The 15,873-nt window shown below is 41.5% G+C and overlaps 1 protein-coding gene across 1 annotated transcript in view; it reads left to right on the top strand.

Moving 5' to 3' along the window:
- Nucleotides 1-166: 166 nt before the first annotated feature.
- Nucleotides 167-15,873, top strand: part of morn5 (MORN repeat containing 5) — a 30,265-nt gene continuing 14,558 nt past the window's right edge. The window contains exons 1-2 of the mRNA XM_072239949.1: nt 167-246; nt 15,253-15,400. Of these exons, the coding sequence (XP_072096050.1) occupies nt 200-246; nt 15,253-15,400 (195 nt within the window). The 5' untranslated portion in view covers nt 167-199. The remainder of the gene's footprint in view (nt 247-15,252; nt 15,401-15,873) is intronic.

Raw genomic sequence — 15,873 nt, 5'->3', positions numbered from 1 at the left:
ACAAATTAAATGACGTTCTAGAACACTTTTGTTTTAAATTCACATTTTAATTTCTATTGCTAATATTGGATGTTATTTTTTGTGTAAATGAATAAAAGATTTTCGTTTCTGACAGCAGGAAGGCTTGGGGAGGTCAAAGGGTACCGGTGTTGCCACGGTAACGTTGTTGTTCGGCAGCTCCTGGGGAGGTGGTGGTGCCATGGAGTACACGGGCAGCAGCTACGCCGGGGACTACCGCAATGGCAGGTCGGGGTCTGGGGGAGCTGGCGCTTTCAGGGAGTCTGCTGAGGGAGCGCCGCGCGGTTGCGGAGTCTGCTGAGGGAGCGCCGCGCGGTTGCGGCGTCTGCTGAGGGAGCTGGCGCTTTCAGGGAGTCTGCTGAGGGAGCGCCGCGCTTTGGAAGAAACAATGCTGAGGGAGAGCCGCGCTGTTGCTGAGGGAGCTGGCACTTTCAGGGCCTCTGCTGAGGGAGCGCCGCGCTTTGGAAGGAACAGTACTGAGGGAGCGCCACGCTACTGGAACAGTAACAAGAGAGCATCGCACAGTTGGGAGCAGCAGGGAGGCAGCGACGAGCTGTTAGAGCAGTGAGGGAGCACCGTGTGGTCGGATGGGCAATACTGTACTAAGGAAGCGCCAGACTGTGGAAGGGACTGGATGGGGGGAGCACCTCACATAATGCCCACGACACTATCTGTAGAACAGTCAGGGGAGTTATCTCTAGTGTTGTGAGCAATATTGCTTCCCCAAAACTCCTGGTTGTTCTGTTGTAGGAGCTTCCTGTGTGTAAATCGCCTGGTGTGTGCTTCTTCCCACTATCAAACTAACTGTACTTCAAAAGTGCTTTATAATTTGTAAGCAATACACATAAAATGCTGGAGGAACTCAGCAGGCCAAGACACTGATGAAGGGTTTCCGCCCGAAATGTCGAGGGTACTCTCCATAGATGCTGCCTGGCCTGCTGAGTTCTTCCAGCATTTTGGGGGTGTTGCTCGGATTTCCAGGATCTGCAGATTTTCTCTTGTTTGTAATCATTTGTAAAGTATTTTGAAATGTGGAAATAGTTGTAGAAGTGTATAGTGCTCTATCTCTAGGAGTAAACCATTTGCTTTTCAGGGCTGCACTCAATCCCACTCTGACATATTAAGCAACTGCAGTATCTGCTTTCAGCTTTCTCCCGATATCCCTTGATGCCTCTAACCCTGAGAAAAAAAATCCAACTCCTTCAGAATGTATATACAGACACTGTTGCGAAAAAAAGTTTGTGAACCTTTTGTAATTACCTGATTTCCAGCATTAATTAGTCAGAAAATGTAGTCTAATCTTCACCTATGTCATAATAATAATAATTAGCCTAAACTAATAACACTTCTCATCAATAAATACACCGTTTAAACAATCACATAGAGAATGCAGAGGGGGATCACAAAGTCGAGGAAAGAGGACCGGGTGCGGCTGTAACGAAACCCAATTTCCCTTGAGATCAATAAAGTATATCTATCTATCTATCTATCTAAGTTTAAAAAATATGTGAGTCTTTGACAAAAAGCTGTTTGGAGTCAGGTGTTCCAATCAATGAGATGAGATTGGAGGTGTGGGTTGTAGAGGTGCCCTGCCCTATATAAAAAAAAGATACACAAAGTTACTGACAGAGCCTGCTCTTCTCAAGAAAGAGCTGTTTATGTGCACCATGCCTGGATCAGAATAATTTTTGGCAGACCTTAGAAGAATTATAGAGATGCATGAAACTGGAAAAGGCTACAAAAGCATTTCTGAGTGTTCATCAGTCCACAGTAAGGGAAATTGTCTACAAACGGAGGAAATTCAGTGCTGTTGCTACACTCCCTAGGAGTGGGCGTCCTGCAAAGATCACAACAAGAGCACAACATGCAATGCTGAAGGGGGTGAAAAAGATCTCAAGGGTAACAGCAAAAGACCTGCAGAAATCTCTAGAACTTGCTAAAGTCTCTGTTCATGTGTCCACTATAAGAAAAACACTGAACAAGAATGGTGTTCATGGAAGGACACCATGGAGGAAACCATTGCTCTCCAAAAAAAAACATTGCTGCACGTCTCAAGTTTGCAAAAGACCACCTGGATGTTCTACAATGCTTCTGGGACAATGTTCTGTGGACCAGATGAGACAAAAGTTAAACTTTCTGGCAGAAATGCACACTGCTATATTTGATGGAAAAAGGGTACTGCATATTAACACCAAAACCTCAACCCGACCGTGAATCATGGTGGAAGGAACATCATGGTTTGGGGCTTATTTGCTGCCTCAGGGCCTGGACAGATTGTAATTGTTAGGGGAACAATGAATTCAAAATTGTATCAAGATATTTTACAGGAGAATGTTCAGGATTCACAACCTTTTTCTTGCAACTGTATATAAATAAAATTATTTGGATTCGACTGAACCAATCATGAAGGACCCTCACTGTCTAGGACATGCTCTCTTATACTGCCATCAATAAGGAGGTACAGAAGCAGAATTAGGCCATTTGGCCCATCAAGTCTGCTTCACTAACATTTCATTATGGCTGATCCATTTCCCTCTCTGCCCCAGTCTCCTGCCTTCTCCTTATCCCTTCATGCCCTGAATAATCAAGAGTCTATCAACCACTGCCTTAAATACACCCAATGACTTGACCTCCACAGCTGACTGTGGCAATGAATTCCACTGATTCACCACCCTTTGTCTAAAGAAATACAGGAGCCTGAAGATGCATACTCAACGTTTTAGGAACAGCTTCTTCCTTTCTACCATCAGATTTCCAATGAACCCATGAACACTACCTCACAATTTTGCTCTCTTCTTGTACTAGTTACTAATTTTTATATATTACTGTAATCTATAATAATTTCTATGTGCAGCACTGTATAGCTGCTACAAAAAACAAATTTCACCAACATATGTCAGTGATGATAAACAGATTCTGATTCTGCTTTTTGTGATCACATGCTCTGGGAGAAGAAATTGCTATCTATACATCTTAAGTGACTTAACATAGAAACATAGAAAACCTACAGCACAATACAGGCCCTTCGGCCCACAAAGTTGTGCCGAACATGTCCCTACCTTAGAAATTACTAGGCTTACCTTAAGAACTTAACTCTGTCCTTAGGATTTGTAAGTGCCCTGTCATTCACTGAATAGTTCTGTGGATCAGAGGAGTTGGGAGTACAAGTTGCACAGTTCGCAGGATGGTGAAGAAGGCATTAAGCACGCTGGTCTTCATCAATTAGGGCACTGAGATTAGAAGTAGAGACATTATGTTGCAGTTATATAAGTTGTTGGTGAGGCCACACTTGGAATATTGTATACTGTTCTGGTCACCCAGTTAATGGAAAGACGTTGTCAAGCTGGAGAAGGTGCAGAAGAGATTTATGAGGATTCTACCTGGACTAAAGGGTCTGAGTTATGGAGAGAGGTTGTCCATGGTGAATCTCTGGATTTCCAGCATGGCAGAACCTCTTTTGTTCATGATAAATCTTTATTTCTTGGAGTATAGGAAAATGAGGGGTAACCTCACAGAAATTTATAAAAACTATGGACGAGGTGGATGGTTGTAGTCTTTTCCCCATGGTAAGTGGGTCCAAATCTAGAGGGCACAGATGCAAGATAAGAAGGGTCAATTAAAGAGACACTTCTTTACACAGAAGGTAGTGAGCACCTGGAATGAGATGCTAGAAATGGTTGAAGTGGGTCCAACTGCAACATTTAAGAGGATTTGGATAGGTACATGGAGGGGATATCCCCCATCAGGAAGGCCTTAAAGCTCTCCGCTTCTTTTATTTCAAGGTATGGCATTCTCAAGCTGGAAACTCATGTAGACTCTCTAGAATTGCAGCAGGACATCCATGCACAGAACATTCACTGATCTTCTTCAGGACTACAAACTGATAGAATCTCTCAGCTCAAAAAGTCGACTCTTTATTCCTTTCCTACTGAGTTCCTCCAACATTTTGTGAGTGTGACTCCGGATTTCCAGTATCTGCAGAATCTCCTGTGTTTAAAGTCTCTGTGTTCCTCCATTCCATCTTCTTTGACCTTCCTGAATAGAACCAATGTTAATAGCAACTATACTTTCAGTTGGCAAGGACCTCGCCTCTAAAGTTCGCTCCTTAATTCTCTGCCACACCACCTAGCTTTTTTTGTGCCTCTTAAAAGTCTACTTATGTGTATCAGTTTCAAATTTTGCCTGATAACTCTGTGATGCATCTTGATATAAGTCCATAGACAGAAGCAGAATCAGGCTATTTGGCCCATCAAGTCTGCTGTGTCATCCCTCTCAATCCCATTCTCCTGCCTTTTCCCCATAATCTTTGACGCTCTGACTAATGAAAAATCTCTAAATCCACCCAATGATCTGAGGTAATGAATGCCATAGATTCACCTTATTCCTCCTTATCTCTGTTCTAAATGGACATCCTTCTATTCTGAGGCTGTGCATTCCGATCCTAGACTCCCCCACTCTGGGAAACATCCATTCCACATCCACTCTTTCGAGGCCTTTCAATATTCAATAGGTTTTAAAGAGATGTGCTTCCTTATTCTTCTAAGCTCCAGTGCGTACAGGCCCAGAGCTATCAAACACTCCTCATGTAGTTGTCTTATACTTTGTTGCTTTAAAATTGAAAGTTGATTGTAAGCAGAAAACTTCAATAGGTTGGAAGGTGAAAATATTCACTCCATTTTGCTCTTTCAGAGGCTTACCACCAAGTTACAATATATTTTCAGTTGTCAAATGTTTGGAGTTTTTAAATCCAAGATTTAACTCTTATCATCCATCTTGAAGCTGTTAACATTCTTTATAACCACAGTACAACTTCCTTACTTAGCAGTCCTATAAATCATAACAGTGTTATTCCACAACAGATTTATCAGTACCCTCTCACCAAATCAACATAAACTGAAAATAAATTAATTCGTAAGAATTATTTTAATTTACTGAAATTGCAGTATATACTTAAAGAGAAAAGCCAGCTGCACTCCTACAGTAAGTTATGGTCTTTTTCTTTACCTTCGTAAGATCTGGGAGCAGAACTAGGCCAATAGGCCCACTGAGTTTTCTTCACCAATTATGGCTGTTTTATTATCCCTCTCAACTCCATTCTCCTACCTTCACCCTGTAACCTTTTTATGCACTTACTAATCAAGAATCTATTGACCTCCACTTTAAATATACTCAATGACTTGGCCTCCACAGCCGTTTGTGGCAGTAAATTCCACAGATTCACCACCTCCTGGCTAAAGAAATTCAGCTCATCTCTGTTCTAAAGCGACATCCTTCTTTTCTGAGGCTGTGCTCTCTAATCCTAGACTATCCCACAATAGGAGACATCCTCTCCACTAGTTCTCAGGGTTATGTCAAGCTAATTCACTAAAATAAATTTAAACAACTGAAGTAAGTCTGTGTTCATCTATCCAAACTACCTGTTGTACCATTCTCTGATAAACGTTGAAAATGTTTGTTAAATTGTATTGCGCTTGGCTCAAGGCCCTTTCTGGAAAGTGATTCCAGCTGTTGAACATCCTCTTCCAACAATCTGTCATGAAGTTATGTCTGAGACCTCAGATTCCTCCGCACTTGGTACTTCTGAAAGTTCTCCTACTGCTTCACTTTATCCTGGTAGGTACAATGGATGCTTTTATTATACAGGGATAGGAACAGGCCATTCAGACCAAGAGGTAATTGTTGTTCTTCATGCTCTATGCCAGCGTCCCACTCATCTCAGTCTGTCAGCTTCTCTTTCAATCTGTTTCTCTGTGCTACTTACCTGGGTTCAACTTGAGGGAGATGATTATAGCATAACTCAGTGTGCTAAAACACTTAATACTACTTCATAAAATTCAAAATAAATTTATTATCAATGTACAACATACACAACACTGAGGTTCATTTTCTTGCAGGCATTCATAATAAAAATAAAGAAACAAAGCAAAACAAAATAAATAAATAAGCAATAAGTAGTGAGAATGAGAAGAAGTGTCCTTGAAAGTGAGTCTATCAGTTGTGGGAACGGTTCATTGTTAGGGTGAGTGCAGTTATTCCCTCTGGTTCAAGAGCCTGATGGTTGGGGTGTAAAATTATGATATATTTGAATGCTAAGTATTGAAAATATAATTTAGAATCAGAATCAGGTTTAATTTCACTGGCATATGTTGCGAAATTTGTTGTTTTGTGGCAGCAGTACGTGCAATGCATAAATAGTAAAAATGCTTGAACAAGAGAGACTACAACAGGATGAGGGAGGAGTTGGCTAACGTGGATTGGGAGCACAGGCTATTTGGTAGGACAGTTGGGGAACAGTGGAATACTTTCAAAGAGATTTTTCACAGTGCTCAACAATAGTATATTCCAGTCAAAAGTAAGGACAGTAAGTGTGGGGAGAGCCAGCCTTGGATAACTAAGGAAATAAAACCTCATGAGTACAAAGTGGCAAAGTGTAGTGGGAGACTGGAGGGTTGGGAAAACTTTAAAAAGCAACAGAGAACAACTAAACAAGAAATAAGGAAAGGGAAGATAGAGTATGAAAGTAAATTAGCACAAAATATAAAAACAGACAGCAGAAGTTTTTATAAATATATAAAGCGGAAGAGGGTGGCTAAAGTCAACGTAGGTCCCTTGGAAGGTGATAAGGGGAAATTGATATTGGGTGATAAAGAAATGGCTGAGGCATTGAACGACTATTTTGTGTCAGTCTTCACGGTGGAGGACTTGTCTAATATGCCAAAGAAGGATGTTATGGACAAAATTGGAGGTGAGGACCTCGATAAAATCACTGTCACTAAAGAGCAAACTAGAGGGCCTGAAGGTAAATAAGTCCCCTGGTCCTGATGGGATGCATCTCAGGGAGCTGAAGGAATTGGCGGAGGTTATAGTAGACGCGTTTGTAATCATTTTTTCAAAACTCTCTAGACTCTGGGCAGGTCCTGGCGAATTGGAAGACAGCAAATGTCATGCCACTTTTTGAAAAAGGGTGTAAGCAAAAGATGGGCAACTATAGGCCAGTTAGCTTAACATCTGCAGTTGGGAAAATGCTTGAAGTTGTCATTAAGGAAGAAATAGCAAAACATTTAGAAAGGAGTGGTTCCATTAGACAGACGCAGCATGATTCAGAAAGGGCAGGTCCTGTTTGAGGACATGATGAGTGCAGTGGATAGAGGGGGACAGGTGGATGTCGTATACTTGGATTTCCAGAAGGCGTTCGATAAGGTGCTGCAAAAGAGACTTATAAATAAGATATGGATGCATGGAGTCGGAGGAAGTGTATTGGCATGGATAGTGGATTGTTTAACCAATAGAAAGCAGAGAGTTGGTATAAATGGGTGTTTCTCCAGTTGGCAGTCAGTGGTGAGTGGGGTGCCGCAGGGGTCGGTGCTGGGCCCGCAGCTGTTTACCATTTACATTGATGATTTGGAAAAGGGGACTGAGTGTAGCGTAGCAAAATTTGCTGATGACAATAAACTGAGTGGAAAAGCAAATTGTACAGAGGATGTGAAGAGTCTGCAGAGGGATATAAATAGGTTAGGTGAGTGGGCCAAGGTCTGGCAGATGGAATACAACAGTGGTAAATGCGAGATCATCCACTTTGGAAGGAATAATAGAAGAGCAGATTATTATTTAAATGGTGAAAGATTGCAGCATAGAGTTGTGCAGAGGGACTTGGGAATGCTTGTGCATGAATCGCAAAAAGTTGGCTTGCAGGTACAACAAGTTATTAAGAAGGCAAACAGAATGGTGGCCTTCATTGCTAGAGGGATTGAATTCAAGAACAGGGAGGTCATGCTGCAACTGTACAGGGTACTGGTGAGGCCGCAGCTGGAGTACTGCGTGCAGTTCTGGTCTCTATACTTGAGGAAGGATATACTGGTTTTGGAGGCAGTGTAGAGGAGGTTCACCAGGTTGATTCCGGGGATGAAGGGGTTAACCTATGAGCAGAGATTGACTCGCCTGCGATTATACTCTCTGGGGTTCAGAAGAATGAGAGGGGATCTTAAAGAAACATACAAAATTTTGAAAGGGACAGATAAGATAAAAGTAGGAAAGTTGTTTCCATTGGCAGGTGAGACTAGAACTAGGGGACATTGCCTCAAGATTCAGAAGAGAAGATTTAGGTCGGAGATGAGGAGAAACTATTTTTCCCAGAGAGTGGTGAATCTGTGGAATTCTCTGCCCAGGGAAGCAGTTGAGGCTTCCTCACTAAATATATTTAAGAAACAGTTAGATAGGTTTTTATATTGTAAGGGAATTAAGGGTTATAGGGAAAAGGCAGGTAGATGGAGCTGATTTTATGAACAGATCAGCCATGATCTTATTGAATGGCGGGGCAGGCTCCATGGGCCGGATGGCCTACTCCTGCTCCTATTTCTTATGTTCTTATATTCAATAAGTATATATAAAGAAAGAAAATTATTTAAATAAGTAGCGCAAAAAGAGAGGATATAAATACCAAGGTAGCGTTCATGGGTTCATTGTCCATTCAGAAATCTGATGGTGGAGTAGAAGAAGCTGTTCCTGAAAAACGTGCACGTGTGTGTGTGCGTGCGTGTGTGTGCGTGCCTGTGTGTGTGTACGTGTGTGCGCGTGCGTGTGTGTGCACGTGTGTGTGCGCGTGTGTGTGTGCGCATGCGTGCGTGTGTGTGCATGCATGCGTGTGTGTGCAAGTGTGTGTGTGCCCGCGCGCGTGTGTGCGTGTGTGTGCATGCGCATGCGTGCTCCTTCAGCTGCTATACCACCATGTTGATGGTAGTACCTGTAATGAGAACAGGGCATGCCCTGGGTGATGGGGGTCCTTAGTGATGGATGCTGCTTTTTTTGGGCATTGCCTTTTGAAGGTGTCTTGGATGCTGGGGAGGCTGGTGTCATGATGGAGCTGGCTGAGTTTTCAACTTTCTGCAGCTTTTTCCAGCCCCTCCATACCAGATAGTGACGTAACCTGTCAGAATGCTCTCCACGGTACATCTGTGGAAATTTGCAAGAGTCTTTGGTGACATACCAATTCTCAAATTCCTAATCAAATATAGTACTTTCATGCCTTCTTTGTAATTGCATCAATATGTTAGACCCAGATAGATCCTCAGAGATAACGGTAACCAGGAACTTGAAACTGCTCACTCTTTCCGCTGCTGATCTTTCAATGAGGACTGGTGTTCCCTCAACTTCCCCCTCCTGAAGTCCACAATCAATTTGAATCAGAGACTTGATGTTGCCTAAACAAGTGTTTTCACGACAATGAAGTACTCAACCTTGGTTCACCAAACAAAAAATCATCTGGATAATATAAATAACAACAGAAAGCTGAGAGGACCACCTAGGACATGCCCCCTTCTCATTGCTACTATCAGGGAGGAGGTACAGGAGCCTGAAGGCACACAGTCAACGATTCAGGAACAGCTTCTTCCCTTCCCCATCTGATTTCTGAATGGACATTGATCCCATGAACACTACTTTTTTTGTCTTTTTGCACTACTTATTTAATTAACTTTTTAAAAAATATATATACTTATTGTAATTTACAGTTTTTATTATTATGTATTGCTGCTGCCTAACAATAAATTTCACAACATGTGCTGGTGTTATTAAACCTGGTTCTGATTCTGAGAGTGAGCCTGTAGCATTTTAAGACATTCAGAAGCTCTCTTAAACCAAACAAGTAATTCATAAAGCCACTTGATTCCAGGGTATTTATCGTATTCCTACATACTGCTCTTGACACTTAAAAGAAAGGTAATACAAATCTTGCTTTTCATTTTCTTTATAACATATCTTGTACAGAGAGGCATTGTTCAGCTCTCTGATCATCTGATGACCTTAGACTTTATTGGTGCAATATCCTACTGCTGCTAGCAGAAGCCTGAATTTCCCGTTTTACTGAAAACCAGGGAGTACCTCCTTCTTTGCTGCAGATTAACACCTACCCTCCCCCCCCCCCCCCCCGATCCCCATTCCACCAAGATTAGGGATTCATAAAGTGACACAGATGTGACAATTTGAAACTGGATTTCTGTCTGGGAGTTTCCTTTTTGCCTTTTTGAGATAAAGGGATGTGTTTTTTATTTTTTGCTGAATGAGAAAAATCAGAATCAGGTTATTACCTCTGACGTATGTCCTGAAATTTGTTGTTTTGTGGCAGCAGTAGAGTGCAATACATAAAAATTACAATGAGTTACAATAAAAAATATAAAAAATAAATAGTGTAAAAGAGAGCATAATACTGAGGTAGCATAATTCTGACAAAACCTAATGGCGGAGGGGAAGAAGCTGTTCCTGAAACATTGAATGTGTGTCTTCAGGCTCCTGTACCTCCTCCATGATGGTAGCAATGAGAAGAGGGTATGTTCTGGATGATGGATGTTGAAGCTGTCCTCGATGGTGGAGAGGCTGGTGCCCATGATGGAGCAGGCTGAGTCTACAGCCCTCTGTTCTTCTTTTCAATCCCGTGTATTGAAGCCTCCACAGCTGGTGGGGATGCAACCAGTCAGAATGCTGCTCACCCTTTCCATTGCTGGGTGTCTCCCGACTTCCCATTCCTGATCGCCCTTCTTTGCACCACTAAAATATCCTTTCTCAGTTACGTCAGAGACATCTATTGATGATACATTTTGTTTACACCAACTTTTCCTTGCTGTACAAGATAAAGGGCATTAGCAGATCTAAATACCCTTTGACTTCACTTACATTTTTCTATAAAATAAGTGCAAATAATTTTGATGAAATCCATAATTTTGAAGATGATTAGATCATTACATCTCCTTTCCTGGAATGACAGTGTTTAAGCCTACTGATGTATGCTTTATACAGTGATGAGTGAAACCTGACATACGAGAATTGAGTAGAAGCAATCTAACTAATATGGACACCTGGATGAATGTTTGATCCTTTTAATATTTCTGATAGTAATCATAGATATATTGGAGGTCTTTCTGTATCCGTTTCTATTTATTGATATTATACTTGGTGGAAACCAAACACCCTTTGTCTTTCCTCAGCCCACCCTTGTACTTTTCACGTTGGTTCTTGTCAACCAATGAAGAAAACACTGCTCCCTCTACAGGATGACCAAGATCGGTATAAAAACCAGCTCTGCATTATCCCCAACTAATCCTATTGAAGAGCAGATCAACAATAACGTACACCCAGAAATGTCAGTCATAATCTTGAGTTAGATGCTGCAAGGGAGACACTGAATAGATTAAAGAATTGGGATTAAGAAGGAGAGGGAGCTGTCTATGTCAGTGCAAGTAGCTTTGATCGTTATTATTTTAATCTATAGTATGTAAAATGTATAACATATAATACATGAAGAAATGTGACTCCAGAGCTATTTAGTTAATTCTTGATCATAAGGAGGTTCCATGATGGTAGTTGAGATTGGAGTGGAATGAAGGGCTTAGTCATGTCTTCAAGGTAAGAACAGGAATTTCACATAGTCTGCTATATGGGTGAATCAGGTAATTTTATTCTGTGCTGACAGTTTGCAAAGGAGTAGGTCATCTCAAACAATGAAATTACTGCATTTTTCAGTACCGCATTACCAAAGTTATGTGTGGATGCAAATGCTTATGTTACATTTCACTATAAGTAATGTTGGGTGCTTGTAGCTTAGATCATTTAGTACAACTTATTTTTGAATTATTGGTATCATCTTTGCTTTATATTGGTTTTCCATTCATTTGATTTTTTTATGCATATGAAATGTTTGGAGATCAGAAAGTTAGTGCTGATGAGTATTAATGGAAATTAACAGTAATGTGGTTTTTCCAAACCTTATCTGCCTTTTCTCAGTCAGTCACAGTGGCTAAATGAAGAAAGTAGGACACATGATAAATTGTTATTTGTGCAGATGTATTCAAAATAAGTATTAATAACAAAAACAATACTCAATACTGTCAAACTTTAATAACAGCACAGCAGGATCACAGAGTCTATTGATAGCTCTCATGCCAGCAATGTTTTTTTTACAGGATGTTAAGGATAACTTTTTCTCTCTGTGATCCACACCAAGTACCATAGTAACAAGCAGTATCTGTGTATTGAGTATAATTGACATCAAGCATAGAGTTCATTTTTATTTTTAGTCATCCACCGGAGAATGTTGTTAACAATAGAATTTCACCTCAGGGACCTAAGTGACTGAGGGTCATTCACATCTTCAACGTCAGTTCAGACCAGAATGTACAATGAAGTATTTTATAAAATACAGTCCAAAATTCCCATGTAATGCTGTACAACTAACATTCTCTTATAACAAATTCCATCCATTGGCCATTTCTTTTTGTTCATTGAACTTAAACAGAGCAAGAGCATCTTCATAAATGGTACCATAGCATCTAGAGAAGTACCCTTCATTAGATTAGTGTGATATATGTTTTGGGGGTGCTCCATGGTCTGAAGGAGCATTGTTTCATTTGGTTGTAAATATGTACAGTAAGATGACAATAAACTTGAAGTATTGGAGGGTCCTTTTTCACCCGGAGGGTGTAAGTATGTGGAATAAATATACCGCCTGAGAGAGTGGTGCAAGGAGAGTCAGTGATAACATTTAAGAAGTGTCTATAGAGCCCTTTAAGCACCCAGGCATAGAAGGCTATGGGCCAAGTGGTGGAAGAGGGGATTAAAATATGGATGTGTGCCCATGAGTCATCAGAGAACGAGGTGAGTCGTGGCCTGTTTCCATGACATTGTGACTGTAAAGTTCCCAATCCATTAATTCTGCATAAGATTAAAGGAGAGAATATGTTGGAGAGAGGAAAAAGGGAATTCAGCTAGCAGTGGGATTTATTGCAAGGATTATTTTGCTTTTGTAAGGTAATTTTAATTTGGAAGCCTCAATAATCTCCAGCAGCAACCACTCCACATGCACCTGACTGCTAGTGAGGAGATTCATACAGTTTTTCATAACTTTCCAGCATTAGATTGCAGTGGGCTAGCTTCCTGGAGTGGTGCTGATCCTCATGGTAAGCAAGATGGGGAATGGTGGCCTTCGGGTTAATTGTACAACTACGAAGAACATTCCTACTTTTCCTGGCTCGACAGAGGAGAATTAACAAAGCATTACTTATGTAGCCTCTTTTGTTTCCAATCCTCTTCTGCCTAAAATTAACCTGTTAGGAAATCAAGGATTAAGACAGCACTTTATTGTGTTGGCCTTCACCTGTTGGGATAGCAAGTTCAAGAGCCACAAGGTAATATTGCAGATCTGTAAAACTCTGGATAGACCACACTTGGAATATTGTGTTTTGTTCTGATAGCCTCATTATAGTTACGCTGTGGAAGATTTAGAAAGGGTGCAGAAGATATTTATCAGGATGCTTTCTAGATTAGGGAGCATGTCTTATGAGGATAGGTTGAGAAAGCTAGGGCTTTTCTCTTTGGGGTGAAGGAGATGAGAAGTGACTTGAAGGAGGTGCAAAAGATGATAAGAGGCATTGATAAAGTTGATAGAGACTTTTGCCCAGTGCAGAAAGGCTAATACGAGGGAGCATAATTTTAAGGTGTTTTGAGGAAAGTATAGGGGGGATGTCAGAGTTAAGTTTTTCACACTGAAAGTGGTGGGTGCATGGAACGTGCTTTCAGAGGTGGTGGTAGAGGCAGATACAAGAGGGACTTTTGAAAAACTCTTAGATGGGCACATGGATGAAAGAAAAATAGCGGGTATTATAAGACAATAAGACATAGGGACAGAATTAGGCCATTTGGCTCATCGAATCTACTCAACCATCCAATCACGGCTGATCCTTTTTTTCTCTTTCCTCTGCCCCACTCCCCGGCCTTCCCCCCGTAACCTTTGATGCCATGGCCAATCAAGCTTAGCCTTAAATACACCCAACGACCTGGCCTCCATGGCTGCCTGTGGTAACAAATTCACCACTGGCTAAAGAAATTTCTCCACATCTCTATTTTAAATGTCTGCCCCTCTATCCTGAGGCTGTGCTTGCTTGTCCTAGACTCCCCCACCATGGAAAACACCCTTTCCACATCTACTCTGTCTAGGCCTTTCAGCATTCGAAAGGTTTCAATAAGATCCTTTGTCATTCTTCTAAATTCCAGCAATTACAGGCCCAGAGCCATCAAATGTCCCTCATATGATAACCCTTTAATTCCTGGAATCATCCTTGTGAACCTCCTCTGAACCCTCTCCAATGTCAGCACATCTTTTCTTATATAAGGAGCCCCAAACTGTTCTCAATACCCAAGGTGAGGCCTCAGCAGTGCTTTATAGAGCCTCAGCATCACATCCCTGCTGTTGTATTCTAGACCTTTTGAAATTAATGCTAACATTGCATTTGCCTTCCTCACCACCAGCTCTGCCTGCAAGTTAACCTTTAGGGTGTTCTGCACCACGGCTCCCAAGTCCCCTTGCATCTCAGATTTTTGGAGTTTCTACCCGTTTAGAAAATAGTCTGCACATTTATTTCTTCTACCAAAGTGTATGACCATGTATTTTCCAACATTGTATTTAATTTGCCATTTTCTTGCTTATTGTCCTAATCTGTCTAAGTCCTTCTGCAGCCTTCCTGTTTCCTCAACACTAACTGCCCCTCCACCAATCTTCATATCATCTGCAAACCTGGCAACAAAGCCATCTATTCTATCATCTAAATCATTGATATAGAGCATATAAAGAAGCGGTCCCTACACTGACCCCTGCGGAATACCTCTTTTGAGCCGAAGCCTCCTTTGAACCAAAGCCTGACACTCCCACTCCCAACAATGGCCACTCTGCTTGTCCCTTCTGTGCTTTTATTTACTCCATTCTGCACTGCTCTTGCTGCGGACTGGAATGACACCAAACGCCCACAAAGCTCTACTTTTAAACGAGCACCACCAACTTCAAGAACCCTCCTCGCTGTGTGTGCTCCTGCCAATGATTGGGCCACCAGAATGACACCGAATGCCCATGAAGCTCACCTTTTAAATGAGTGCCGTTGACCTGCAAGTACCCTCCTCGCTGTGCAGTGCTCCTGAGCTGATTGGGCTGCCAGATGACACCGAATGCCCATGAAGCTCTCCCACAGCCAGAATGACTCGTGGGTTATAATATGCATTATAATACTTGGGTTATGACCAAAGAAAAGACCTACTGTGCAAGGGTGTTTATTCAGAAATCCAACTTACAAAAATTAATGAAAATAGCGAAAACTGCCGAGATTTGCAAAAAGGTTATCTGCCAGAAGACACTATTATAACTACGTACTATGCCAGTGTGAACTCCTGGCAGATTGATGCTGTTCTATTTTCCCTCAGGATGGAAGGATATGGGGAGTATACCCTCCCAACTGAAACCAGATACGAGGGAGAAATGAGAGATGGCGTGTTTCACGGTCATGGAACCTTATATTTTCCCAATGGAAGCAAATATGTTGCCACCTGGGACTCTGGAGCTGTAGTAAAGGTTGGATTTGAAAATTATTTTATGGAAAAGAGTATTATAAGATCATAAGACATAGGAGCACAATTAGGCCATTCTGTTCCTCCATTCCCTTATGGCAGATTTATTATCCCTCTCAACCCCATTCTTGTACTTTCTCCCCATAATCTTTTATGCCTTGAGTAACCAAAAACCTTTAAATATATTCAATGACTTGGACTGCACAGTGGCAGTGAATTCCACAGATTCATCATTCTCTGACTAAGAAAATTCCTTCTCATCTCTGTTTTAAATGGACGTCCCTCTATTCTGAGGCAGTCTCCTCTGGTCCAAGACTTACCCACTATAGAAACATCCTCTCCACATCTGCTCTGTCTAAACCTTTCCATATTTGATAGATTTTAATGAGATACCCATCATTCTTCTAAACTCCAACGAGTACAGGCACAGAGCCATCAAAAGGTCCTCGTACATTAATTCTTTCATTCCCAGGATCA

This window comes from Mobula birostris, chromosome 22 (genome assembly GCF_030028105.1).
Source record: "Mobula birostris isolate sMobBir1 chromosome 22, sMobBir1.hap1, whole genome shotgun sequence".
Taxonomy (NCBI): Eukaryota; Metazoa; Chordata; class Chondrichthyes; order Myliobatiformes; family Myliobatidae; genus Mobula; species Mobula birostris.
Note: the sequence above shows the minus strand (reverse complement) of the source record. Positions and strands in the feature narration are given on the sequence as shown.